The 24,744-nt window shown below is 45.6% G+C and overlaps 2 protein-coding genes across 4 annotated transcripts in view; one reads left to right on the forward strand and one right to left on the reverse strand.

The window, feature by feature from the left end:
* Positions 1-24,744, forward strand: part of Dock1 (dedicator of cytokinesis 1) — a 516,862-nt gene that overhangs the window by 248,729 nt on the left and 243,389 nt on the right. The gene's annotated exons all lie outside the window — the stretch shown is intronic.
* Positions 1-24,744, reverse strand: part of Insyn2a (inhibitory synaptic factor 2A) — a 57,175-nt gene that overhangs the window by 30,973 nt on the left and 1,458 nt on the right. For both annotated transcript variants that reach the window (XM_006976932.4, XM_015995838.3), the window contains exon 2: positions 6,269-7,421. In XM_006976932.4, the coding sequence (XP_006976994.1) occupies positions 6,269-7,416 (1,148 nt within the window). In that variant the 5' untranslated portion in view covers positions 7,417-7,421. The remainder of the gene's footprint in view (positions 1-6,268; positions 7,422-24,744) is intronic.

Consider the following 24,744-nt stretch of genomic DNA (forward strand, 5'->3'; position numbering starts at 1 on the left):
TTTATTCCATTTGGACCTGGGTAATCAGAGAAAATTCCACCAAGGGATTTCTCATCTCCTCACAGGTTCTGAAATGCCTGATTGTGAGTATACCGTCAATATGAGAACAAGAAAAGGAGCCTGTCTATCAGTTCTATCTATCTGGCATCAACATGTCAGTGAAAACAGATGGCTTTTTATTCCCATAGGGAATAAAAACAGGTGGGACACCCTTTTCATGGCTACAAAGGATGCTGCCATACAATTTACAATTTTGTGTTACATGCACACACACAGTTTCAAAGTTAGCTGTGGGGGGCAGTGGCGGTTCATACATGCTGGAGAAAAGTAAGACACATACAAAAACAAACTGAATGTTAGTTAATAATGTACTCGTTAAAGGCTGTGCCTGAATTCAGTCTGATCACTGCCTAACTCAGTGTCCACCATGAACGAGATGCTTAGTTGAAGCTCTCTGAGTATGTGAATGAGTGCACGTCTTCCTGTCTGGCAGTCACAAATGAACTCTCTCTACCTGAATGTTAGCCTCCATTTCAACTGAGCTGATGTAGTCTCAACACTTAACCACCTAATAGTCAACACACTGTGGTCTCTGGTCTAACTCTGTCTGTGTAAATGTTTGTAGCAACATAACCATGTGGATGGCCTGTGGCTGTTTTTAGGATAAAGAGAGAGAGAGAGTCATCTGGATATGGATCATACAGATCCCAAAGCTGATTATCTGCTCCCCCACCCCCACCCCCCTCCACCCACCCCACCCCCGCCAAGAAAAAAAAAAAAAGCCACTGGCTAACTCTTGTCCCATTGGAAGGGATTCTGAGGTATTCCGGCGACACAGGGCCTGGACCCGGGTCTTCGTCTCTCACTCACTTCTCTGCACAGGACTTCCTTACTTGGTGACTACCCCCATTTTTATGTTGATTAACAAACAGGACAGGGGGCTTTGAGGGAACATAAATATAGGCCACTGGATGGTGTGTGCTAACTGTTATTTATTTCTGTCTCCCAAGTCTTGAAAGCATGGTAATGCTGCTCTCAACAAGCCCCTGAACTTGAAGGCATTCCCATGAATGGATTTTTATATGAGTGTATGTGTGTTTCATTTTTAAACAACAAAAAAATATTATTAGTTAAACCACTGTTTACCTCAAATGGCCACCAAGAAGCCACCTGTTGCCTCCCTAAAGGATACCCCACTAACAGGGAACTGTCCCTCTGACTAGGTGTTCGAACTTAGAACCTTTCCTCAAGCTATCAGACACCTTAGCTTGCCTTCTTTTAAGCTGCGGTCTCACATATTTTCTGACTCAGTTTAGTCACAAAGGTCCAACACGTCATGCTTGCTTTTTTCTGTTAGCTATGTTTTGAGGTCTGGCATGTCCTGGATGCCCTTCACTTCCCAAACCTGAAGGGAGATGCTCCCATGGGCCTGGCCAGTGAAGAAGCTGTCAGTCTAGAGAATGGCTGCTCTTGGCCTTATGTTTAACATCCTTGAAGCAAACTTCTCTCACAGGTTTCTGGTCGTCTCTGACAGGGAAAGCTTCATTGGGCTGTTAGGAGTCAGTGAATATTTTACTTCTCTAGAACAGCGATTCTCAACGCGTGGGTTGTTTCTCCTCTGGGGGTTAATGACCCTTTTACAGGGGTCACATATCAGATATCCTGCATATCAGATATTTACCTTATGATTCATAGCAGTAGCAACATTACAGTTAGGAAGTAGCAGTGAAAATAATATTATGGATGGGGGGGCACCACAAGAAGAGGAACTGATTGCAGCATTAGGAAAGTTGAGAACCACTACTCTAGAGTGTCTGGAATGGGTAAGCTTACAGCCAGGAAGAGCTCTCTCTCCCCACAGGGTGCTGCTGGGGCTGCAATGCACTAAGCTGTGAGGCCCTTCCAGACAGCCGGTCAGTGGCTCTCCAGCTCAGGAAGCCCATGGTGGCTACAGGGAGTTCCCACTGTTCCAAGAACTGGTTGGGTTTTTAATTCTAAATCCCGCTTGCCCTGCTCTCAACCTTTAACAAATACATCAGTCATGCAGGTAGCCTGTGTGACCCAGCACTTCCTGAGAAGAGACCAGAATAATACTGAGAACACTGAAATAGTCAGGGTAATTCTTGGCATTCATGCCAGCCGGGCGAGCAAATGCCGCCTGTGCTGCATAAAGCAGGGTGATTTGAGTGAATTGCCCGAACGTTTTACAGGGAACTAAAAAGCACGACTATGAGGAAATTTTTGCACAACCCACTTCTTTATAGGAGGCATCCTCTGAAATGCTGTCCATAGGCCCCATCCTTTTATCCTGTACCACTGTGTACTCTTATAGGCAGGGGCTTCCTAGAAACCACACTTCAGCCTCCACCACTCCTACGTGATGAAGATCCAACTGAAACTCAGTTGCCTATGAGACCTTTCTCTGCTCAAGCCTTTCAGGCACGCATACGAGCAAACGGGATTAACGGAAGAGTCTCTTAGGAAGAATAACTTGGAAGGGACTGAAAGCTACTGCCTGGTGATGCACATATCCCTCCATAGATAAAGAGCCACCAGGAAGAGCTTGCCTGATATCCTGGATAATGAAAAGCCCCATCAAAGATATTATACATTAAGTACAGTCCAAGGTACGTAGAGGCTGCTGCTCAGACTCAAAGGTCATCACTTCCCCCTCACACTGCCTAGACATTAACACAAGAGAAGATCCATGACCCTCAAAGGCCCAGTTCTAGCGCAGAGAACATTATGGAAATGTGGGCATAAGGTGTGTCACATAGATGCAGCCATGGCTCCGCTGGGCCCACCTCATTAGGGGATCCTCCTTAATGCTGGCGACTGCTTATCCAGAGCCACTCTGTCCTTTACTGGGCATGAAAAGCACGTGGAAGGCTTGACCCGAACCCACTGCTTCCGAAGAATCCCTCACAGTCAGTGACTCACAGGTTTGAGACTATTTCCTAAGGACAACTTCGGGTTTTAGCTTGATGGGTCCTTCAAGTCTTTGTCATGTCACAGAAAATGAATATGCAATGATACACATGTATTGATGGCAAGATGGCTCGGTGGACAAAGGCACCTGCCACCGAGCCCAGTGACCTAAGTTCCATCCCCATGACCCATGGGGTGTAAAGAGAGAACTGATCTCTTCAGGTTGTCCTTTGTGCCCCCAACTCCCAGACACACACACACACACACACACACACACACACACACACACACACACACACAGAGAAATAAAATATAATTTTTAACATATTAAGATTAGTCAGTATAAAGTAGAATGCATTTCCTGTTGTTTTAACTTGGGATACAACCCAAATAGTCCCATCTCCAGCCTCCATGAAGAACATAAATCCTGAGAACCCCTTCCACCCTCAGGACCACAGGGGAAACATTCAGGACTTGCCTTGGGTGATTAGAGGGGCCAAGATTTTCAGGATGTAGGAGCTGATACAATTGCCCGGCAATGCAATATTTATACAAGGGAAATGGGCAGACACTCTCCCTCCCCAGAGTCATTACAGGTGTCACGGTGTGGAACTGGCTATGGCTGGCCCTCCAACTGCTGGAGACTCCTTGGGATAAGGCAGGTGGGAAATGTATTAGTCAAATGAATGATCCTGGGTGTAGAGTGGGAAGAGCCACCACCAAAGTAGCCTTAGATTTTGAAACTAATTGATCTGAATCAATTAGTTTCTAATTTCTAATTCTAATTTGAAACTAATGTATCCAGAGGGTTGGTTCCCTGAGATGCATGGGAATGATTGTTCTAGAACCAGATGTGAGAGGCTACCCACACTATGGACCTGCCCTGACACCCTGAGCTTATTCTGTATGGACAATGACCTAAGTAGAGGTTTGTTTTAAGGGCCAGGGAAGGGACCACAATTCCTGGCCTTGATTTGAGGTGTCAAGTCTTAAGATGGCTAGGGCACTGTGCATACTTTGGGATACTGGAGCGAAGGGCCTTTTGTGACAGGAGACCCCTTTCTCTGTCTTCTGTTTGACACTACCAAGCTCTTAAACCCTGGCCAGTGTGAGCAAGGAGTGAATGGTCAGTGTAACTAACTGCAACTGACTTGAAGTTAGGGGTTTCATTAGGCTCAGGTGGCTAGCAGCCACCGTACTCAAAAGAGAATCCCCAGGATTCCCAGGGCAATGTTGAGCGGCACCGTTTGTGCTCAGCATATGGGGATGCATTCATTACACTGGACTCAGACACAGGGCTCAAATGTTCCCCAGATTCTTTTCCTCCTACCCAAAACCAGTAATCAGATAAAAGACCAACACGCAGACACTGGCAGATATTATCCAGTTCAGAATCTGTCAGTGGGATGAGTACACCTGAGAGTCACGTTTGTAACTCTCACTCTCCACTGCAGGATGAGCAAATACCCCAATTTCTAGGTGGAGAGATGAGTTACAGAGAGGTGTTACCCTTGTCCACGTCACTAGAGCCAGAACTCCCATCCAGACATACCTTACTGGACCTGAACCCACTTGGCTAGAAAGCTAGAAGACCCCCACTGAAGCAAAGGTCCATGCTTGTTCTGATAGCACAAGGAAGTGCCTAGCTATATGCATGGTTTTCCCTTTCTAGGGTGCTCCTAGATATTTCTATTTGAGTGTGACTCCCAGTGGGTACACACATTACCATGTTATGTACATCTGGCTTCACACCACTTGATGAGGTTTGTTTTCCACCTGGTGTTAGTGACATCCTTTTATGTTGCTGTCTGGCTCCAGCGACTACCAGCTATATCAAAGTTGGTTCCTTCCTTTCTCTCTCTCTCTCTCTCTCTCTCTCTCTCTCTCTCTCTCTCTCTCTCTCTCTCTCTCTCTCTAATGGTGACCTGCTAATACCTAAGTTCATCTCCCTAAGTGTGTGACATCTGAATGTATATGGATTCAAGAACAAATGACTGAAATGGTTGAAAATGGAGATGGCATCTCAGCATTGAACGAGCGAGCTTTCTGCAACTACGTGGTATTAGATTGACTACTAGCATCCCATTAGGTTGCATTACATAAGGCTGGTCATTCTTTTTGTTTCAAAGCAACTGGAATCTTATTGTTGGTCAGAGGCAGGGTTGGTACTAAGTAGTTTTCTTTTGTAGACAAGCCACTTGCTCAAAGTTGGAATGGCCAAAGTCAAGGGTAGGACAAACCCCAAGTACCTTGCCACTGAAGCCAGTGCATTGGCTTCACCTCTTGCCCTGGAAGGCAGAGGCTGTTTCTTCTCCACTGCTTGCAATAAGCAGCCTCTGCCCAGTTCCACCACAGCCATCCTCTACGGGAGCTTTGAGTCTGTGTGTTCTGCTGCCATGATAATGTATTACCTGGCTTCCCTTCATCACACTGCTGCCAGCTCACGTCACCCACAGAGTAAAAGGTACCAGCCCCATGGACAAGAGAGCACAGACTCACATCCAACCTCAAGAACATAGGGCGGAGCGGATGAGGCCGTTTCAATGGGTTGGAAAAGAGAAGGCTTGGCAGGTCAGACTAAGGCTGGTGAGCCATGGGCACTTTTGAAGATGCACAGAACCAGCCCTGGCAGCCTTGTCCACAGTGAGGGCTGGGGGAGATGTGTTTCATAGTTTGGATGATCAAGAGCTGGTCAAGTCCAACAAGCCCTTGTTAATGTTGAACTGTGTTGTAATACAAATGGATACCAAAGACAGCTCATGGGTGTAGGTGTCTGCCTCCTAATCACCTATGGATAGGGCTTGCCTAAAGAGGGGCTCTGCCTCTGTGTGCTCCAGAAAAGAATGAAAACCAAAGACCATTACACAAAACCCGATATGGTCCAAAATGCCGATCCCACCGAAATCATTTATCCCTCGCTAGCATTTACTTTTCCTAATGCCATCTGATTTGTTTCCTCCCTCTACTATAACGGGATTCCTAAGAATCAAATGGCCTCTTATATAGACATTTTGAACTGGTATATGTATTACAATTCATCAAGATCAGAAACATGAATCTGAATAGATCACGAGGAAGACCCATCAACTCTGGATATACGGATAGAGTTTGAAACCAGGTCCAGATGGGTAAAACACTAACCGACAAATGAATGTCAGAGGTGAGTGTGCCAGGAAGCCTGGCCTTGGACACACCTGTGACCCGTGTAACTCACTAGTTCTTCAGACTGTAGCCCTGACACAGAAACACTGGCATTGGACTCCTTAGGGATGGGACTTCGGGGCTGTTGATGAGGCAAGTGGTAAGCCTGCAGGGAATAAGACACGGTTGGCATACATACCCTTCCCGGTGGGCCTCTCCTTTCTCCAGCTCCTGAATGACTCCCAACAGCACTTTGATGGTCTCCTGGCTAGAGCTGATTAAGTTCTCCATCACCTGCAGCTGGGCCTTGAGGTCTACCACTTCTGTGTGAGGCACAATTTGATGGCGTTCTTCATCCCCCACCCCAGCTGTGGGGCTAGGCTGGTTCTGCAGGGTCTGTTCGCTACATTCTGGGGACAGGCACTGCACTGGGGGTGAGCAGGCCAGAGCAGAGCCCGAGGATGCCTGCAGTCCATTGAGGTGGGCAGCCCTCCTCTGCTCCTCATCTGCAGGGCAGAGAGACCACTGGCTGGCAGCAGCAGAGTTTGACAAGCCAGGCTCAGGGGCCCTGGTACTGATGGCAGGAGGGTACACAGTGGCGACCTCTGTTTTAAACACCCTTCCATGGGTAAGTGGAGTGGGCTCCTCTGAGTCCAGGGTGCTCCTGTCCAGCTTAGCTCTCCCCTGCAGCTGGTGGATGGGCTCCTCAGAGGGAGGCCGAGAGTTCTGCAATAGAGCTTCAGGGTAGCCAAGCATGTCTGGAGTCTTGCAGAGCTCTGCGCAGTTGACCCCAGAAGGTTGGTCCAGCGCATTCACATGCTCGTTGGAATGGAAAACCAATGCTGTGGTCTTGTGAATCCTTCCTGCACTGCAAGGCTGGGGGTCCTCCATGGGTCCTGCCTCACTCTTCTCTGCTAGAAACCCATTGTTCTGGCTTTTGAAGGCATCTGCAGCTGGCAGGCCTTTGAGACTGCCTTTCTTGCGGTCCAGCGGGAATGTCTGGTAACACTTGCGAAGGTCTGGTGAGGTCTGCACACCCGTGCTCTTGGTGACATTGGGAATGGATCGGCGTGCAGGCACTGTCATATACTTACGGTATGCTGCCCTACAAGACACAGCCTTGGCCTCTCGCTTCTCCCCCAGAGGTCCTGAAGATAGCTGTGTGTCCCTCTGCTCATTCTGGGCCTCACAGATATCCTTAAAGCGCACCTGCAGGGCTTTGTTCCGCTTTTTGATCTGCCGGTTGGGGTCTAGGGCATATCTCATCTCCAGGGCCAGACAGGCGGCTGGCTCCACTTCCCGCTCTGGTGTCGTGAGTATGCATCTGCCGGAGTCCTTGCTGACCATGGTGCCTGCATGCAGAGACAGCAACAGAAGCATCAGTGGGTCAGAAGCACACACGCAAATGCAGCCGAATGGACTTACAGCCAAATTACAGCTGCCAGCTTCCTAATTATTTTTAAACAGGTGAGGTCGGCCTTTATGTTAAGGAAAATCAGACAGGCGGGGAGTTGCTGGCAGGCACAGCATGAACTGCTTCTCGATATTAAAGCCTGCTTACTTTTCCATGTGGGATACACTCGTTTTTTTGTTTGATAGTAATGCTTGTTTCCCCATTAGGCAAACCTGTTTTACTATATTCATCAAGCAGCCCAATGTCGCTGCTTCGTCAGCTTTCGGAATTATCTTTTCACATGTGTGTCTCCACTCTGTAGGCAGATGGTTTACCAAATGCAACTTATTTAGTTTAGGATTTTTACTACCTTTTTTTTTTTTTTGAGGATGACGTGATTAATCTATTATTGGAATCCAACAGTTATTAAAGACTTCCTGAAGATTCTAGATCCTGAGCAGATAGACACAGCTAGAGGGACAGCCTTGCAGGCAGGACCCAGGGTCAGTCAACATGGACTCTGTGGGGAGCCAGCCATACTCCTCCACAGGGTTCTCTCTGGGGATAAGTCACACTGGGGAGTATGGCTTCTAGAAACATCAGTCATGAACACAACATGGGTTTCCCTGAGTCTACAAAAGCAGCAATACCATCTCTGTTCTGTGATTCCATGGAGAATGATATTTGGGAATTACTTAAAAAAATAAATTATTCATTCTCGAATCAAATTTTATGTTTTGATCATACCCCCCCCCCTGAAAAAAAAATGACAACAATGGTAGTTGTTCTAGCATTTAAATGCTGAAAGAAAATAAAATCAGGAGCCTTTCTGTTAATCATGCAGATTCATCTTGGGCTGAGCTATTAAATGCAGCTAAAGAGATGCAGGTGGCCAATGATTCTCCGGGGAATACCAGGAGGGTAAGTGCCTTCCCTTTATTAGATAAGCAGATTCGCAGCTGCTTATTGCACACCGAGGAACTTTCTTGGGGGCTGCACTTGAAGCAAGATACAGTGAGGCTGGGCCTATGGTACAACTTTCTCATTCCAGCTACTTAGAAAGCTGAGGCAGGAGGATCACAAGTATAAGGCCCGCTCAGGCTACAGAGTAAGTTCAGGGCCAGGCAGGGTAGATTAATGAACCCCTGTCTCCAAATAAAGTAAAAACAGGACTGAGATAAAGCTCAGTGGTAGAGCATGTTCATAGTATGTATGAGGACCTGGGTTCAATCCTGGGTTTGGCAAAATAAAAGCAAACAGAAGATAGATAAGCATGCTGTTTGGGAACTAGCTTTCACTGGATTCCTGGCATTTGAGAGTAAAATGGTCGGCTGGCTGGATATGAGTACACAGGAGGCCCTGGCATTAGAACCCAAGTGTTCACGGATGCAAAGTCAGAGATGAGCCAAGGTCAGTAAAAGCCACATTATCCACCCACTGTCAACACAACTCTAGCTCTGTCCTGAGGCAGAGGATTTGCAGGGGTAGTCATGGTGACCATGGTGGCACTATAGGTAAGACCCTAGCCCAGAGACCTGGAGGAGACATTCTTAGGAAACACCATGGCAATGGAGATATTTACAGAGTGGCCACTACTTATGGGGTCAGGGAGTGGGGGGTAGATGTTTATTTTCCTTACATTTGGTGTCAATATTTCCATATCACAGAGGTATGGTGTGCCACTTGTTCAAACTCACACAGCAGGTGAAAAGCACAGGTAGGCCATGACCCTCCAAACCCCGGGCTCACACTGTCCAACAGACCCAGATGTCCAATGCACAGGTCCAATGCTTCTTCTGTCCTTAATCCTTAGTCAGCACTGTAGGCCAGTAGGCATAGTGGCTTGCTGAAGGAGAGGAAGAGAGGAACTCCAAACCCTTGACTTAGCGGTATCACATGACCTATGCCTTCTCTGCAGTGGGTTATACTTCTGCTACACTGGCCTTTGCTACCTTGCAAGCCCCCTCCCCCACCCGCACACACAGGTGTTTACAGCATGAAAGACTCAGAGGCAAATCCAATTCCCAATTCTTCATAATAATGCTGAACACTAATGGGTAGTTAGGTGTGGGGATACCCTAAAATCATCTCTGCAGCCTTTGGTTCAATTTAGACCAGGGTTACTCAGCTGCTGCTCTCCTGGTAGGTTAGGCAGATGACCCGCTGATGCTGGAAGGGCTCAGCACAGTGCAGAATGCTCAGCAGCAGCAGTCAGCAGCATCCCTGGCTTCTCCCAAACAGAAAGGTTGTCCCAGTGTGACAACCAGCAATGCCGCCAAGTGAGCATCGCCACCATGACAACCCTGCATCAGCCTTTCCAACCACGAATGCCCAAGGCTTCTATTGTCCTGAGTTTTGTCCTCAGAATCAAGGCTTTCAAGTAGGTGCTAGAGCTATCAGCAGATGTCTGTAATCTGAAACCCAACCTCTGGGACAGTTTTAGAGAGTAGGGAAGCAGAGTAGAATGGACTGGAGATGTAATACACAATATCAAGGCTCTTACAGTGGAGGGGCGGGGGTTATGCCCGGGGGTGGGTGGAGCAGGGTGAGACTGCCAGCACAGATAATAGCTACCTTTCGGGGACACTTATCCCAACAAGTAAAAGACATATACTCAGAACTTGGTGTGGGGGAAGAGCATTGGAAACTGGGGACATAATGAGAAAATTAAATCCTAACCCCCATTCTTATCTGTGAGTGTTCTCTGGCTCTCTTGCCGTGTAGGTGTGTCAGAATGTATTGTGCCATCATTCTGAAGGAGACCTTCATACTAGGGGAAATTTGAAAGAGAGAGCATTTTTACAAAAAGCAATTTACGAGTAATTTTTCAGCCTTTTCCCTGCCAGTCCTGAAAAATGTGTGTCTGAGTAAGTTTGTCCTGCCTCACTATTCATCATCAGGATTTGCCAGGAACTGCACTGAAATAATTTTCTTACATCACTCCGCTGGTTTGCTGAGTGTTAGACCAGACCATCAAACTCATAAAACAAATCAGAGGAATTAATTGCTGGTGGTAAAGGGGAAAATAGTAAAAAACAGAACTCTCAGCTTTTCGTGTTTTACAGAGTTGCTAAGTGTGTAAAACACTACTCCCTCATTAGTGAAAATAAAGATAAATAATAAGTAAATTCTTTGCTTTTGCGGGTCTGTACTGAGAGTTGACCCTAGGGCCCTGTGCCTGCAGGCAGGTTTGAAGATAGATTTTTATTGTCTTTTTTACTGTGTGTATGTGTATGAGCAGAGATGCTCCAAAAGGCTAGAGGCGTTGGAAGCTGCTGGAGCAGGAATTATGGGCTCTTCCGAGCTGCCTGTCATGGGTGCTGGGAACTGAACTTGGGTCCTCTGCAAGAGCAGTATGAGTGCCGAGCCATCTCTCTAGACCCTGTGCATGCACTCCTGTGTGCTAACAAATGCCAGCCTGTGCCTGTGCATTTCACTCCCATCTTCTCATTTGAACCTCGGGATCCCCTTGCCTGCTGAGAAGACTCCATTGCTATCCTCATATTATATGTTAAGACTTTGAAGGGCACAGCTGGTAGCCTGCACTGTAAGTCTCTTTGAATAACATTCACTAAAGAACTATCCTAAGCAAAGAAATCTGTTACTTGGCATGACCCCTGGTTGACCTCAAAAAGTATCAGCTAAGCGAGGCATGGTAGCATGTACCTGCAGTACCAACAAATGGAGCCAGGGACAAGGGGATCATTGCAAGCTTGAAATCAGCCTGGTCTACAGAACAGGTTCTGGGCTAGCCAGTGATACTTAGTAAGGCCTTTTCTTTAATAATAATAATAATAATAATAATAATAATAACACATCAAAAATAAAGCATCAGACATCTGAAAAGTGAATGAGTCCATCTCCTGACCTTCTCATATTATGTATCAGGTGTGGGTTATGGGAGACCTCCAGTGGTCCTGGAACATGTCTGTTGTTGGTGCACAAACTAAGGGGTGCCTTGGAGTTTGAGGTGACTGTGAGACTTGAATGGCCTTTCTAGCATGGCTTCCTTGGGTAGGTCACTCCATAGTGCTAGAGGTGCCAGTCCTTTGGGCAAATCTCTTATCTGCAGAGCAGTGAGAGTCCATAACTTGTATTAGATTTCATGGGGAAATGCTTTGGAAAGTGGCAAGTCATGATTGGGCCTGCCTGGCTCAGGGAGATCTAGATGCTGTTGAGCTGTGTAGAATATAAATGTCTTAATTACTCTCGAATTAAATTTCATAATCAAATGTGAGCTGTAAATATATAAACCCTGTAGTTTTAGATTAGTGAGACCGTGTCATCTCTGTTCTGTTTTAAATTAATAACACAGATAAAAACATGCTCAGTTCAACTTGAAGGCATGAGAAATGGAAGCTGCTAACAGTCTAACAATAGGTAAACAGTCAAGTCAATGATGGTATACACTCAATTGCTGTGACCATTAAAATAACAACTACAGAGAAGGTTTGGTATCTCCACAAAACATGAGCTAATGTTAAGTGAAAGAAAACGGCCTACCAAGTTTGGCTAGGGAAAAAGAAAGAAACCAACATGGTCTCTGTTTATTAAAACATTGCCTTTAGGGAGAGTGTCTTATCCAGGTTTTTTGTCACAAGGCTATCACCTTATTTTTCCAGTTAAAACTCATGCAGCAAAGGATCCCTTCTGCTGGCCTTTGTGTGAACAATCTCAAAGTCCCAGAAAGAATCAAGTCGGTGCACCAGCAGTCCCCAAAGGCCTTCTTTGATTCTTTTGAGAGAGTGCTGAATTTTGAAGTTGTGATAGTGTGTATCCGTGCTGTATGTCTATGCGTATACCTACTACATGAGAACTTGTGTGAATACATGGGTTGGGAGATTTAGCATACTGTGCCAGTATTGTAGAGAACTTACTATGAAGAAGAAAATTGCCACTGGTTTGAATTTACAATCAAATCGATTTGCCTTGTGCTCTGTGATTAGCATCTCCTGAAGTCTGGGGTTTCACCAGCTGACAGTGAAGACTCTTTGCTTCTATTCCGCCACTGTAAAATATCTCATACTCCCCAGGATTCCTATATGTCGCTGTAAGATGGTATGTGTGCCCTGATTGGTCCTCTGACAGGTGGGATTGTAGAGAAACTACCTGCCTTAGGGTGGGTGGTCCATCACTGTATGTAGCCTAAGAGCCAGCAAGCCATCCCATGAATGTGGAGAGGGACTGCATGAAATTGCTAGCTTCCCAATGGCTCTCCCACAGTCAAGGCACCTTGGAGCCAGAGATGCTGGCTGCTGTTCAGGATTAATTGGGTCAACATTTTATTCCATATGCCGAGGGAACGCCTGTGCATTAGGCTCCTCAGAGTGGGGGAAAGGGGCAAGTGGATAAGCTGTTCTTTATCATGGAGCTTTCCAGTGGGGATGGGAGGCAGGCTCTCCCTTGCTCTGGGGACTCCTGTGTACAGGGAAAGCTTTAATGCAGAAACCTGGTTTACAGTCCTGAAGCCCTCTTGCCTTGAGGCAGAGATAGCTGCATAGATGCCAGACTGGGTCTCCGCTCCACGGTCTAGGTTAATTTAACACATGGAGATGCCCTTTTCCCAGACATTCGTTCTGTCTTCAGAGGCCACAGATCTGACGGGAGAGGGATGGCTCTAAATACATTCAGATGTCTTTCTAGGGTGGACAGTGAGTGAGGGAGCTGCTCCAGGGACAGCAACCTGGCTTGTAGGAGGAAATCAGAGAAGACACAGTCTACTTCTCTCTCTCTCTCTCTCTCTCTCTCTCTCTCTCTCTCTCTCTCTCTCTCTCTCTCTCTCTCTCTCTGTCTTCCTCCTCCTCCTCCTCCTCTCCCTCTCCCTCCCTTCTCACTCCCTAGGCTGACATTGAACTTGCTATATGTATTCCAGGATGACCTTGATTCTCCACCTCTGTTGCTGGGATTATAGGTATATGCCTTTATGGCTCGTTTACTTGATGATAGGAATTGAATCCAGTGTGTTGGGCATATAAGGCAAGCCATCTGCCTACTGAACTACATCCCCTACCTCTCTTACAGGATGGAATATTGAAGGGTAACCTGGACCCTGTAACCTGGAGCTGTTATAATCCCATGGCTCTCTAGTCTGAAATTGGGAATAGGGGTACTTTTTGAGGTAAAATGTAGACTGTGAGGCAGAAGAAATCCCATCTGAACTGGGGCTCTGGTTTGCTCTTATCTGTGCCATTAAAACACATATCTCATCAAGAGAGAGCCTTGGAAACGTCACCCCAACCCTACAAACCACTGCTGTCATGGGCACACACTGTCCTGCTCACAGTGAGAAGGCAGAAAGGCATGATTTGTGTACTTCATCCAGGAGGGGACACTTTGGGGTTGATGTGGAGGCTTCAGAACAGTGGTTCTCAACCTGTGAGTTTTGACCCCTTTGGGAGTAGAACAACCCTTCCACAGAGGTCACCCAAGACCATCAGAAAACACAGACATTTACATTATGATTCATAACAGTAGAAAAATTACACTTATGGAGTAGCAATGAAAATAATTTTGTGGCTGGGGGTCACCACAACATAAGGAACTGTATTAAAGGGTCACAGCATTAGAAAAGTTGAGAACCTCTAGAAGAACTAGGAAATGGCCCTCTTCACGGAAGCAGACTTTCGTCTTCACTAAAGAAGACAGTAACCTTTGTTACCCACTATCCAAATGGAATCTAAGCTAGCAGAAAGGAATTAGCAGAATTTTATGATGTTTGTGAAAAGTCAGCTGGGAACCCTGCCTCCTCCAAATGGGGTGTTATGTCCATCAAAAAAAAAAACAGCCCCCCCCATCTCATTAGCAACAGTTAACTTGACAATCATTAGTGGCCTAGAGTTACGTAGACCAGGTTCCAACTGTGCAACCCCAGGTTCAGTCAGCTTTGGAAAAGGAACCCATTTTCCTGTCCTTGCAAATCCCCCATGGGCATCCCAGTCCTGAGAAGGCAAGGTGCTGGGCAGTGGTTCTGAATGTGGCTCATGGATTCATTTCACTACTGTAGCAGACACCCTACTTTCCCTGGAGGTTCTAGATAATGAAGAGCTCATCAGATTGTCATGTGAAGCTCAGCAGAGGTTGGAGCTTTTCAGAGTTCGTGAAACACTCAAGTGTGGCCTCCCTTTCTTAGGTCTCATTGGATTCTTCTTTCCATAAAACTAGGTGCATGTGTACTGGGCTAGGCTTGGAGAGTCGTTTGCCTTAATTATGTTAAATCCAAACTTTTTTGGGGTGTGTGTGTGTGTGTGTGTGTGTGTGTGTGTGTGTGTGTGTCCATCCTTCCCTAGGTCTGTGTGTCCCTGTGGGCCTGTGTGGAAGCAGAAAGTTGATGTTAGGATGTTTTCTTTAAGTTTTCCTTCTACCTTACGTTTTCCCAGATAGGGTCTCTCACTGAGCCTGGACTAGCTGGCCAGCAAGACCCAGATCTGCCTGTCTCTCCCAACAGAGGGCTGGATTTACAGACACGCACCGCTCCACCTGGCATCTTAAAACAAAACCAAAACAAACCAAACACATGAGTGCTGGGGATCAAAACTCAGATCCCAATGCTTGTGCTGCAGAGTTTACCCAGCAAACCATCTCCCTGGCCCCAGTGCACAGAACTTGTTAACTCTTGATTCATTGGAACCTCAAACGTGAATACTGACTTTTCCTTCCTTTCCCCCACACTGCCTTGTGTGAGCAGAACCTTTCCTGCTACATTTCACTTCCATCTCAGGACACCATACTGGGACGTCCAGGGCAGGATTTTGGTATAGAAGTAACCACCACGTACAACAGAAGTCATTTAGAATTGAAGATACAATCTGTCTTTCTGGCAAGGCCATGCAAGTCTCTATCTCTTAGTCTCAAAAGGATCCCAACCCCTGTATTCTCCTTGGTTTGGCCAGGATGTTGAATAGGTCTGGGTTCATAGCAGAAGCAGCTAAGCCAAGAAGAAAGAGCCATGAGTGCTTCCTTTAATCGGCTTCTATTTATAAGCTGATTGCTGAATGTAGAGAAAATGGCCTGTCCCGGGAATGCATGTGGACGGTTCCCTGGCTGCACAGAGCTGTGGTGTCTGTGACCCGGCCAGCACACATACTTTTCCTTGACCAAGGTCTAATGTGGAAAGATACCCTGCTTTGAATTCTGAAGGCCTTTTTGACACGTGGGTTACAAATGTTAGAGGGTGTTTTAATGTGGAGTAACTCGCAGTCTAGAACAGGGGAGCTGTTTTCTTCTTCTTTCCACTGAATCTGAGGGCTGACCATCAGGGTGACCTCAGAAATTGCTCACTGCCCCGAAGATTGTTTTGTCAGTTTAAACAAGACTTAAGTGCTGGGGAGGTGGCTTAGTTGGTAAAGTGCTTCAAGGGCCTGAGTTTGATCTTCCAACAAATGTAAAAAAAAAGCCAGGAGTCACCGGTGTGTGGGTTTCTAATGCCGGCACTGGGGAACTCTAGACAAGCAGATCACTGCCCCTCCTGATAGACAAGAGACCACATCTCAAAAACCACGTGGATGGCACCTGAGGATGACCTTTGACTTGACATGCACATGCACACATTTGCATGATTGCCTATACTTGTATGTATAACTGATCCCAGAAACACAAACACACACGGGGGGGGGGGGGGGGGGGGGAGGCTTAAGTTAGTCAGAGAGTGTGCATAGTTAATTGCTTGGGATATGGAAACTGAAGAAATACTCTGATCAGAATGACTGACAGTTATTTATTGCAGGTCTGCAAAAGGGCCAAGTTTCAGTGCTAAAAAAGTAACTGCAAATTGGGCATGGTGGCTGGCACATGCCTTTAATCCTAGCACTAGCGAGTCAGAGGCAGGCAGTTTGAGGCCAGCCTGGTCTAAAGATCAAATTCCAGGACAGCCTGGATTACACAGAGAAACCTTATCTTGAAAAAAAAAAAAAATCCAAACAAAACAAAATTGAAAGAAAGACAAGGAACAGGTTATGGCGAGTAGTGGGCAACAGAAAGAGAATAAAAAATTGCCTGCAGGTTGTACACTTTTTAGACTGAGCCACCCCAGTAGTTGTCATAATTTTTTTCATTAAAATCTCATCTATCATAAATTCTGGTATTTTTCTCTTCTATAGAGGTCAGTTGATTATTTTGTTTCTTGACCAGCAGCAACAATGAACTGTCTTCCTTTTTATTCATATCAAAAATTAGCTGCTGCTTTAGAACATGAGAATGCAGGCATCCCTCACATGTTCTGTCTTCACTTTGAAGGTATGTCTCCCAGGTGCATGGACCTTAGCAATGTCCCTATGGCATGGCACGGGCCCTGTGGTGCTTCTGAAGAGGTGGTTTGTGTGGTCCATCTTCAGCCTAGAAACACAGCCGCCATTGTGACCTCCGCAGCACTTGGACAAAGGTCTGAGAGGCAGCCTCTCTCTGGACCTGGCTTGCACCTTCCCCCTGCCTGGATTGCTGTACCGTCTTCCAGCAAATTTTGCTGCTAAGTTTGATCTCTTCCGTTCAGTCCTGCATAGCCCCGAAGCATCCCCCACTAACCTTTATGTTTCTGTGCTGTTGTTTCTCTGTTGACGTCCCTTCCATACCTTTCTCTTCTTCACCTTCATCTTTGTACCTCTCCTGGAGTCTGCCTGCCATTCTTACTCCCCATGCCTGTCTGTGGAGATATAAGTGAATGGGCTCTCCTCTCAGCAGAGCCCAGTCGAGTAGAAATCCTTGTTGTCTTTAAAGGCTTCTTTACTCTTTCCTACCCTAGTCCCGGCTCTTCCTTCTCATCACTACTCAAGTTCTAACATCCCCACACCATCTCTAGAACACACTGTGGTCATTCCTGCTGTGCATCTTCCCTTCCCTTGGCTCACTTTCCAGGGCTGAGCCTCATTTTCCACTCAAGGCTCACTGCTTTTAGATGTCATAGACTTTGTCTGGCTTCTTCGGGCTATTTCAGGCAACTGTATGTCCAAGGTAAAACTAGGTACCTACTGGGTGCTGGACACATTTTAAAAAAAAATGAGATGACATCCTCAGCAATGTGTCATCCAGCAGGGAGCGACATGCTCAAAGGACCCTCCCCTGGAGAAACTAGGGACAAGTTGCTGAGAGTGATCTTGGGAATGTGGGCAATTGCACATGAAAGCATGCAGGAGGCAGCCAACTGTGCTTTCTCCTAAACCTAAGTGTTTGGACAAGCCCTACTAAGCAACTTCCCTGCCCTGTGCCCAGCCATCCTTCAATACTTGCTGACTGATATGAGAATATAAATATACGTCATCCTTGGAGCAGAAGCCCTTCCCATGATCTGGTCAAAGAGCCTTTGGATGAGTATGCAGTATTAGTGATTTCCAAGGATTCTGTCTACTTTCCCTGGAGATCTTGACTGTGTAATAAACCCTGGGTAGGAATAAGAGAAAGGACAAGTTTTCATTAAGTTTGAAGAAACCACTACCTGGAGTTATGCAACATTTTTTTTTTCCTGCTGATTCAAGAGAAAGCGATGGCATGCATACTCACAGGAATAAGGAGATGGTCTATGAATGGGGCAAGTTTTGCATTTAATTATGAAGCATAGCAGGGACTTGATGACATATTCCTTGCAGCCATTTTGACTTACAGTAGATTTGTTCTGATGATTTCCAACTGCCTTCTTAAGAATATGATGCAGTTGCCAAATAAATGAAGAATTTAATTTAAATTAAGAATTTAATTCATACATCTCAATGTCTTGGAGTCATATACAAATTTCAGAGCATAACATCTTTCATAATCCCAGCATTCTAACCAGCTATAGAGGAGGCACCCTTGACCTCTGAGTGGCGAACAACATTGTAGGGTCCAAAGCACAACAGTGGACTTGGGTACCCCAGAGGCACATCAAAGTCTGGATGGAATCACATTCATTTTCCACACCTTGTATGTGACCTGTGGATGTAAATTTTCACTCACTAAGTACCATCAGTCCTTAGGAATGTAATTACTCTCTACCATTAATTATCTACTAAGATGAATGTGTGGATGGCAGGTCAGAAAAACCTACATAGAATGACAAAGAGCAAGGAGTGGAAAGACATTGGTGGACAGAGAGAGGCACATCTTGACAGAAGAAGGGGCACTCGGTAATGACGAGGCAGTTGAACTACGGTGTTTTGTTTGCTCTGTACTTAAAGGAGGTGCAGAGAGCTTGAGTGGCCTTCAGCCTCACTGTCAGGTTTTTGGCAGCTTGGTTAGACTTGCATCAACCCGGAATGGAACTTGACACATAATTCTGGGGCAGAACCACGGCGAGGGCAGGCATCTGGGTATAGCATTCTCCACATACAGAAAGCTCAAGCGTCAGTCTAGCGGGGAGGCCAAGCTGATATCCCCGCGTTTGCCTCCATCTACAGCCCTCCATGGTGCAGGTGCAGTGGTATTTTACAAAGAGCATGGCAAGAAGAGAGAACAACAGAAGAGGACTGGGTAGTCCCTGAGCACAAGGTGGGCAGTGAGCAGTACTGATGGTTTGACAGTGTGAGGACTCCATGTAGACGTCAGAATCCAAGGGAAATGCAGATCTCACCCAGTCCTTCAGTGGCCCTGCTCCCTGTTGCTCTTCTTGAAGCTTTCCTTGGAGGAGGACCTGAGTGATGATGAGGTGGACCCTTGTCGTGTGTGTGTGTGTGTGTGTGTGTGTGTGTGTGTGTGTGTGTGTGTGTGTGTTTAAAACGAGCAGTCTGGCTTGGTAGGGGAACAAAGCCTGAGGGTGTCTGTCTTCCCACAGAAGGAAAAGAGCATGCCTTTTTCCTAAGGGTTGATCCCTGGACTTGCTCTTGGCAATGGCACACTTTGGGTTAGGAGCTGAGTATTATAAAAGAAGAAAGAGACTATATATTTAGTCCCCATCCCTACCCTGAAGGGTAGAGACTGGGAAGCATTATATATTTTTAAACTCCTCAGACTATTATATATATATATAGGTTTTTGTTTTGTTTTTGAGACAGGATCTTACTATGTAGCTTTGGCCATTCTGGAGCTCGCTTTGATTAACTCGGCTGGTTTCAAATGCATAGAGATCCACCTGCCTGAGAACCGTCAGCGCTGGGATTAAAGAGATGCACCACCATCCCCGGCTTCCTCAGGTCATTCTGATAGTGTGTTTATGAAGTTAAACCACCGGCTTGTGCCTTTTGTTATTTTCTTCCCCAATTCCTTGATATCTTCTACTTCATTTTTTTAATTTAAATTTTTTATTTATTATTAATGTGTGTGTCCGTGCTAGCACTTGATCACATCCCATAGAGGGTCATGGGGCGTCATCCCTGCTGAGTAAGACAGGGTCATATTTGTACAGATTCAGTGATGTCATCACTCTGCATAACTCTGGGTAAATTTGCCACATCAGTGAACCTGATAGACACAGTAAACAGAGATGTACTCAAAGGAGAGTTAATATAATACATACAAAGAGAAATACAAATACAAAGACAAAATTAAATTGAATGAAGGCACAAATTATTTTAGTGAGGTCATAGAACCAACCACCACTATTCAAACAGGCACACACAACAACTGACTGGGAGAAGTCGTAACATTGCACTCTTAAACGGCCCTGAGAAGTGAAACCGAAGCTAGAACTTCAAAGTAAGAAGCTGGGAGCCCTCAAAGTTTCCACCTCCCCATGCTTCCACCTGCAGCGTACCAGGAACACTTGGGGGCACTAAATCCTGGACACAGGGTTCCAGCTGTGGGAGTCAGTTCATCATCAGGGGAATGTAGCCCTTTGCGTTGGTGGTGTCAAGGGGAAGGCAGGGGAGGGAGGGATCTACTTGTACCACTCTTGTATAGACTTTTAAAACAGTAGTAATACATAGATGGGTTTGGCACAGAGGAAAAGGAAGCTGGTGTCACGGTATCAAACTGAGATGCGAGGTTAAAGGTCCGAAGACAGACTCTGGGTGTCTTAGCTTGGCCTGGTGAACTCTCCAAGCTGGGAGAACTCCAGCACAAATTCCCTTGGACTTGGAATGTCAGCTCTTGGCTGTGAGAGCTTTCATCTACATGAAAGCAGGGAGCTAGCCTCTGTCTTCCTCTTGTTTGTTTCTCAAGGTTAGTCAGTTCAAAGGCATTCTTCCTTTAAAAACTCAATCCCTACCCAAGTGGATTTTTAACAGAGAAGATCCTGAGTGTGAGCGGGGCAGAGGAAATCCAGCTCGTTGGCTGTTTCTTTTCTAAACAGTGGGGTTAGATATAAGGACCAACTGTCCATCTGCAAGCATGCTCTCCTTTTATCACCTTCCATTGGGAAGTTGTTGTCCTCTTAAAAAAAAAAAAAAGAAGAAGACAGGAAGAGTTGCTTCCAGCCAGGATTCCCTGAATTTCCAGTGAAATGACTGACTAGGTTTACTGTTAATAGCCTCATTAAATATTCATTGAGCACCTGTTACTAGATAGTACAGTGTTTCTTCCTTTAAGGATCTCTAAGTTGTGAGTCTCCAGGACCCATCAGTCCATTCTCCCCTCTTTGAAAGCATTCTCCATACTTGAGGTTAGAAGAAATGATTTTAAACAAACAAATAAAACCAACCCTCCACTTTTCAAGTAATATTGCCAATTGAAAACCCAGACTCAAATTCCAGGGAATCACCACATCTTTTCCCAGCTGGCTCCCAGCCTCAGGTTTTCATTAGAATCACTCACCCCCTGGGTAGAATTTTAATCCTTCCTCTGCGGCTGCCATGTTACAGGATTCCACTGTTGAATGTGTCTGTCCTAGCTCGCCCCCTCTCTGTCCAACCCCAGTGCTACCAGTCACCTTCGGCACTAGTCAATTCTCACTCATAGCACCTTCTCAGCTGGGCTCTGGTTCCTTTTCTCTGTTTTCTGTCTGGATATCAACACTTTGTCTTCTCATAACACACATTCTTGTTGAAAGCATCCTGTGATACCCACCTTGCCCTTCTGCTTCCTTCTCAAAGTGGCTTCAAACTGTGTCTGGCCACCCTGTGATGCTACAACTCAAACCTTTGCCAAATGTCACTCCTCATCCGTCGTCCCCTGTGAGTCTCTTCCTGTCACTGCAGCACCCACTGGGCCTAAGCCCTGGGTCTCTTGTGTGCTGGGCCCAGGATCCTTTCTCCACCTGACACTTGATGTCAGCCATGGAGTCACTCACGCCTGAACCTTCCATCCTGAGTCTCTCTTGTGAGTCTAGATGTGTTTGCATATTTGCCACAACCCTAGTCACCTCTTCTCTTCCTGCTGGAGCCAAATTCCTTGAAGGCCTTCCTTCCAGTCTTGGAATCTCTTCCTCATTGCCTAGGTCCTTGCTGCCACCTGCTTCTCTGTCTACCTTGCCCATGTCCACCCTCTTCTAAGAGTCTGATCTTTACAGTACCAGTAAATTTCCAAGACTGCTAAAAGCACTAGAAAAAGCCCCAGAGCCTCTCATGAGGCAAGATGCAGATGCTATGGGCTGTCCCGAATCTAACCACTGAAAACACGTGGAAGACATTTTACAATGCGCCAGTTGCCCAGTTTAGGATACCTCCCAGGAACAATGTGTAGGGACCCGTGTCACTTGATGGAATGGACTAGAAACACAACGTTAGCAATGAGTCTGCTGTTCCTCGGAGACTTTCCTCTTCACAGCAGCTGACAGAAGGGCCCCAGCATCAGCCTGCCCTGTTGCTTCTCCGGGTCACTGAAGTGGAGAGAAATCAACTTTCATTTGCAAAGCTGCTTATTATGCCTTCGGCATTCTGCAGCTTTTTCTCCCACCCCTCCTGGTCCATAGTTTACTGCTTTCATTTTATGCCCTAGGCTAGATTATCAAAGGCTGAACTGGAGTTTTCCATAGTAACTCCAGTGCAAATCTGCAGGACCATTTTGACATGCTGGTAGGATCACTATTGTTTGTTTTTATTGCTTCTTCACTTCCTTTGTTAAAATAGCAGAACTTCTGTGACTGTTCCCTCTCTCTGCACGGGTGAGCCTGTCTCCAGCCTTTTCTTTCTCAGCCTTCCTAATCCCAGGATGATGTGGCCACTGGACACGTCTATGAATATGCAGTACTTGAAATCATCAGCTCCATACTCTACAAAAGCAATATCCAAATGATTACTTCGGAGAGAACTCTTCCCAAATCCCCATGAAGTGGTATACTATCCAAAATGTTTATAGAGTAATGTAGAAATGCAACTCTTTCTTGTCCCCCATTTCTACTTTCTCCATATTCAAGTTCATGTTTCTCATGCCCAGCTTGAACCGAGTCTCCAGTTCAAGCTGAATATCCTGATGACTTAGGACCCAGGTGACTGAGCAACCAGGAGATGTCTCTGAAGTTCCGGTATTTCTTAATCTGCGACCAGGATCTTGGTTGCCTGGAGACACCTCCATGCCTTCTATTCCTTCAGGGGATGAAACGGTTACATCCTTAGACATGGTTGAGAAGTTCAAACCTAAACCTTGAATGCCGTACTGCTTAGTATGCAATGTCATCCAAATACTTGTTTATCTGAATTTGCTAGGGCCACTGTAACTTGTACAAATTTGTATTCCATCCTCAATGTATAAGATAAACACTTTTTTTTTAAGTCAACTGATTAAAGGTCATGATGTTTTACTGTATTTACATAAAGATGGCTTAATTTAAGTTTGGGTAAAGGCTTCTCTGAACATCTTGGAGATATGTGTGTTGTCATGTCGTATCAATCATGTTAAATTTCGCTTTAAAATATTGAAGCCACTCCATAATGTTATGAAATATTAAAATCAAACATGAAGGTTCTACATCATAAATTATGTCAGCTAATTTGGGGTTGGAGAATGCCGGTCTCTGGAATTACAAAGGGTAGGGTGATGAACATGGCTGTCACATTTATGAAGGTTCTGTGAAAAGCAGTCCTTACTGCGTCAGGAAGTCCTTATGGCCTTTCATTCCCAGGAGAATGAGAGCCACTACCATTCTGTATAATTGGTTGGTGCCCCAGATGATCTGTTAACAGCATCCCTGGTATGCACATGCTTAGGTGTCTGGTGGGTTGGTCTAGGGTGTTAGAATTAAAGCCTTTGGTGACCCCACTTAGTGCCCTTCTACGGCAAGGCCTGTCCTCAGAACTGCTGCACGGTGCTGTGCTATGCCTCCAATCATTTTTGAACATTATTGTCTGAGAAGCAGCCTGGCCCCAACATAAGTAATCTGCTTCTACAAGGGAGTTCGGTGGCTGTCTCTCTCAGTTAGATGGCCATGCAATGGAGTAAAAGAGAGGATACAGATATCTAGTGATGTGGATAAGTGCCTGGCCTCTTATTGGAGTAGCCTGGTATGTCTCAGCCTCCTCTTTATTTTCTGTGAACTCTACTGTGCAGGGGTCTTCCTCAGAGACGGGGGGGGGGGGGGGTGTCTTTCATTTATTTATGTAGCTCCTAAAATTTTTATCTACAAAGGGGAAAACCGAAGTCAAAAATTGCCTTTTCTTTCATGGTGCAAAATAACAGTGACAGCAGAGGAGCTCTGTGGTAAACTGAGGTAATAGGGTGACTGGATTTTCATAGAGCCTCCCTGAAGGCTCATATGGAGTTTTCTAGTGCTTGACTTATTAGCCTGCTTCTTAACCACTAGTTATGTTTCTCGATGGGATAATGGATCTGATTTATATCAAAGCCCCAGTGTCTTAATCATGATAATAAAAGAGAAAGTCATGGCAACTGTTGTCATTTTAAGATATTCTTTGCTTTTCAAGGACATCCTATCTTTAAAGAGGAGCCTTTGCATCAGATTTTAAAAAAATAAATTGATTCACTCTACCTTTTAAAGGAAAAGATGGATTTAATGAAGAAAATAAAACTCTGTAGCTCACATAATTTATACCAAATCATGTGATATGACAGCTCTGCTAGGCTCCCTCCCTACCAAATTCTACTCTGATAAACCCATTCTGAAGAGCGGTACCCTCTCATGGAAGTAGTAAACACAGACAGTAAACTATTAATATCTGGTGAGGTATGCAGATGTCAGGACTTCCATTTTTTTTCCTTTGAGCTGTTTTGTGCACGTTTGCTAATCTTGTTGCAAAAAAAAATGCAAAGATAAATATGAACTTTGAAAAGTAACATTCAACAGGATGTGAATGTAAGAAATAGCACACCATGAATAGTAAAAGCCAGCATGTTCCGCCTCTGCGGAGTGAAATGATTACTGTCTGTTCAGCCTTTAGCATGAGCTTCATAAGGCGGTATCTTTTTTATTTATGAGCTACTCGTGTGTGTGTGGGGGGGGGGGTGTGTGATCGAGGCTTTATGATTTGAATGGTATTTTTAATCAAGTCCCT

The sequence above is a fragment of the Peromyscus maniculatus genome, chromosome 1 (assembly GCF_049852395.1).
Source record: "Peromyscus maniculatus bairdii isolate BWxNUB_F1_BW_parent chromosome 1, HU_Pman_BW_mat_3.1, whole genome shotgun sequence".
Classification (NCBI taxonomy): Eukaryota; Metazoa; Chordata; class Mammalia; order Rodentia; family Cricetidae; genus Peromyscus; species Peromyscus maniculatus.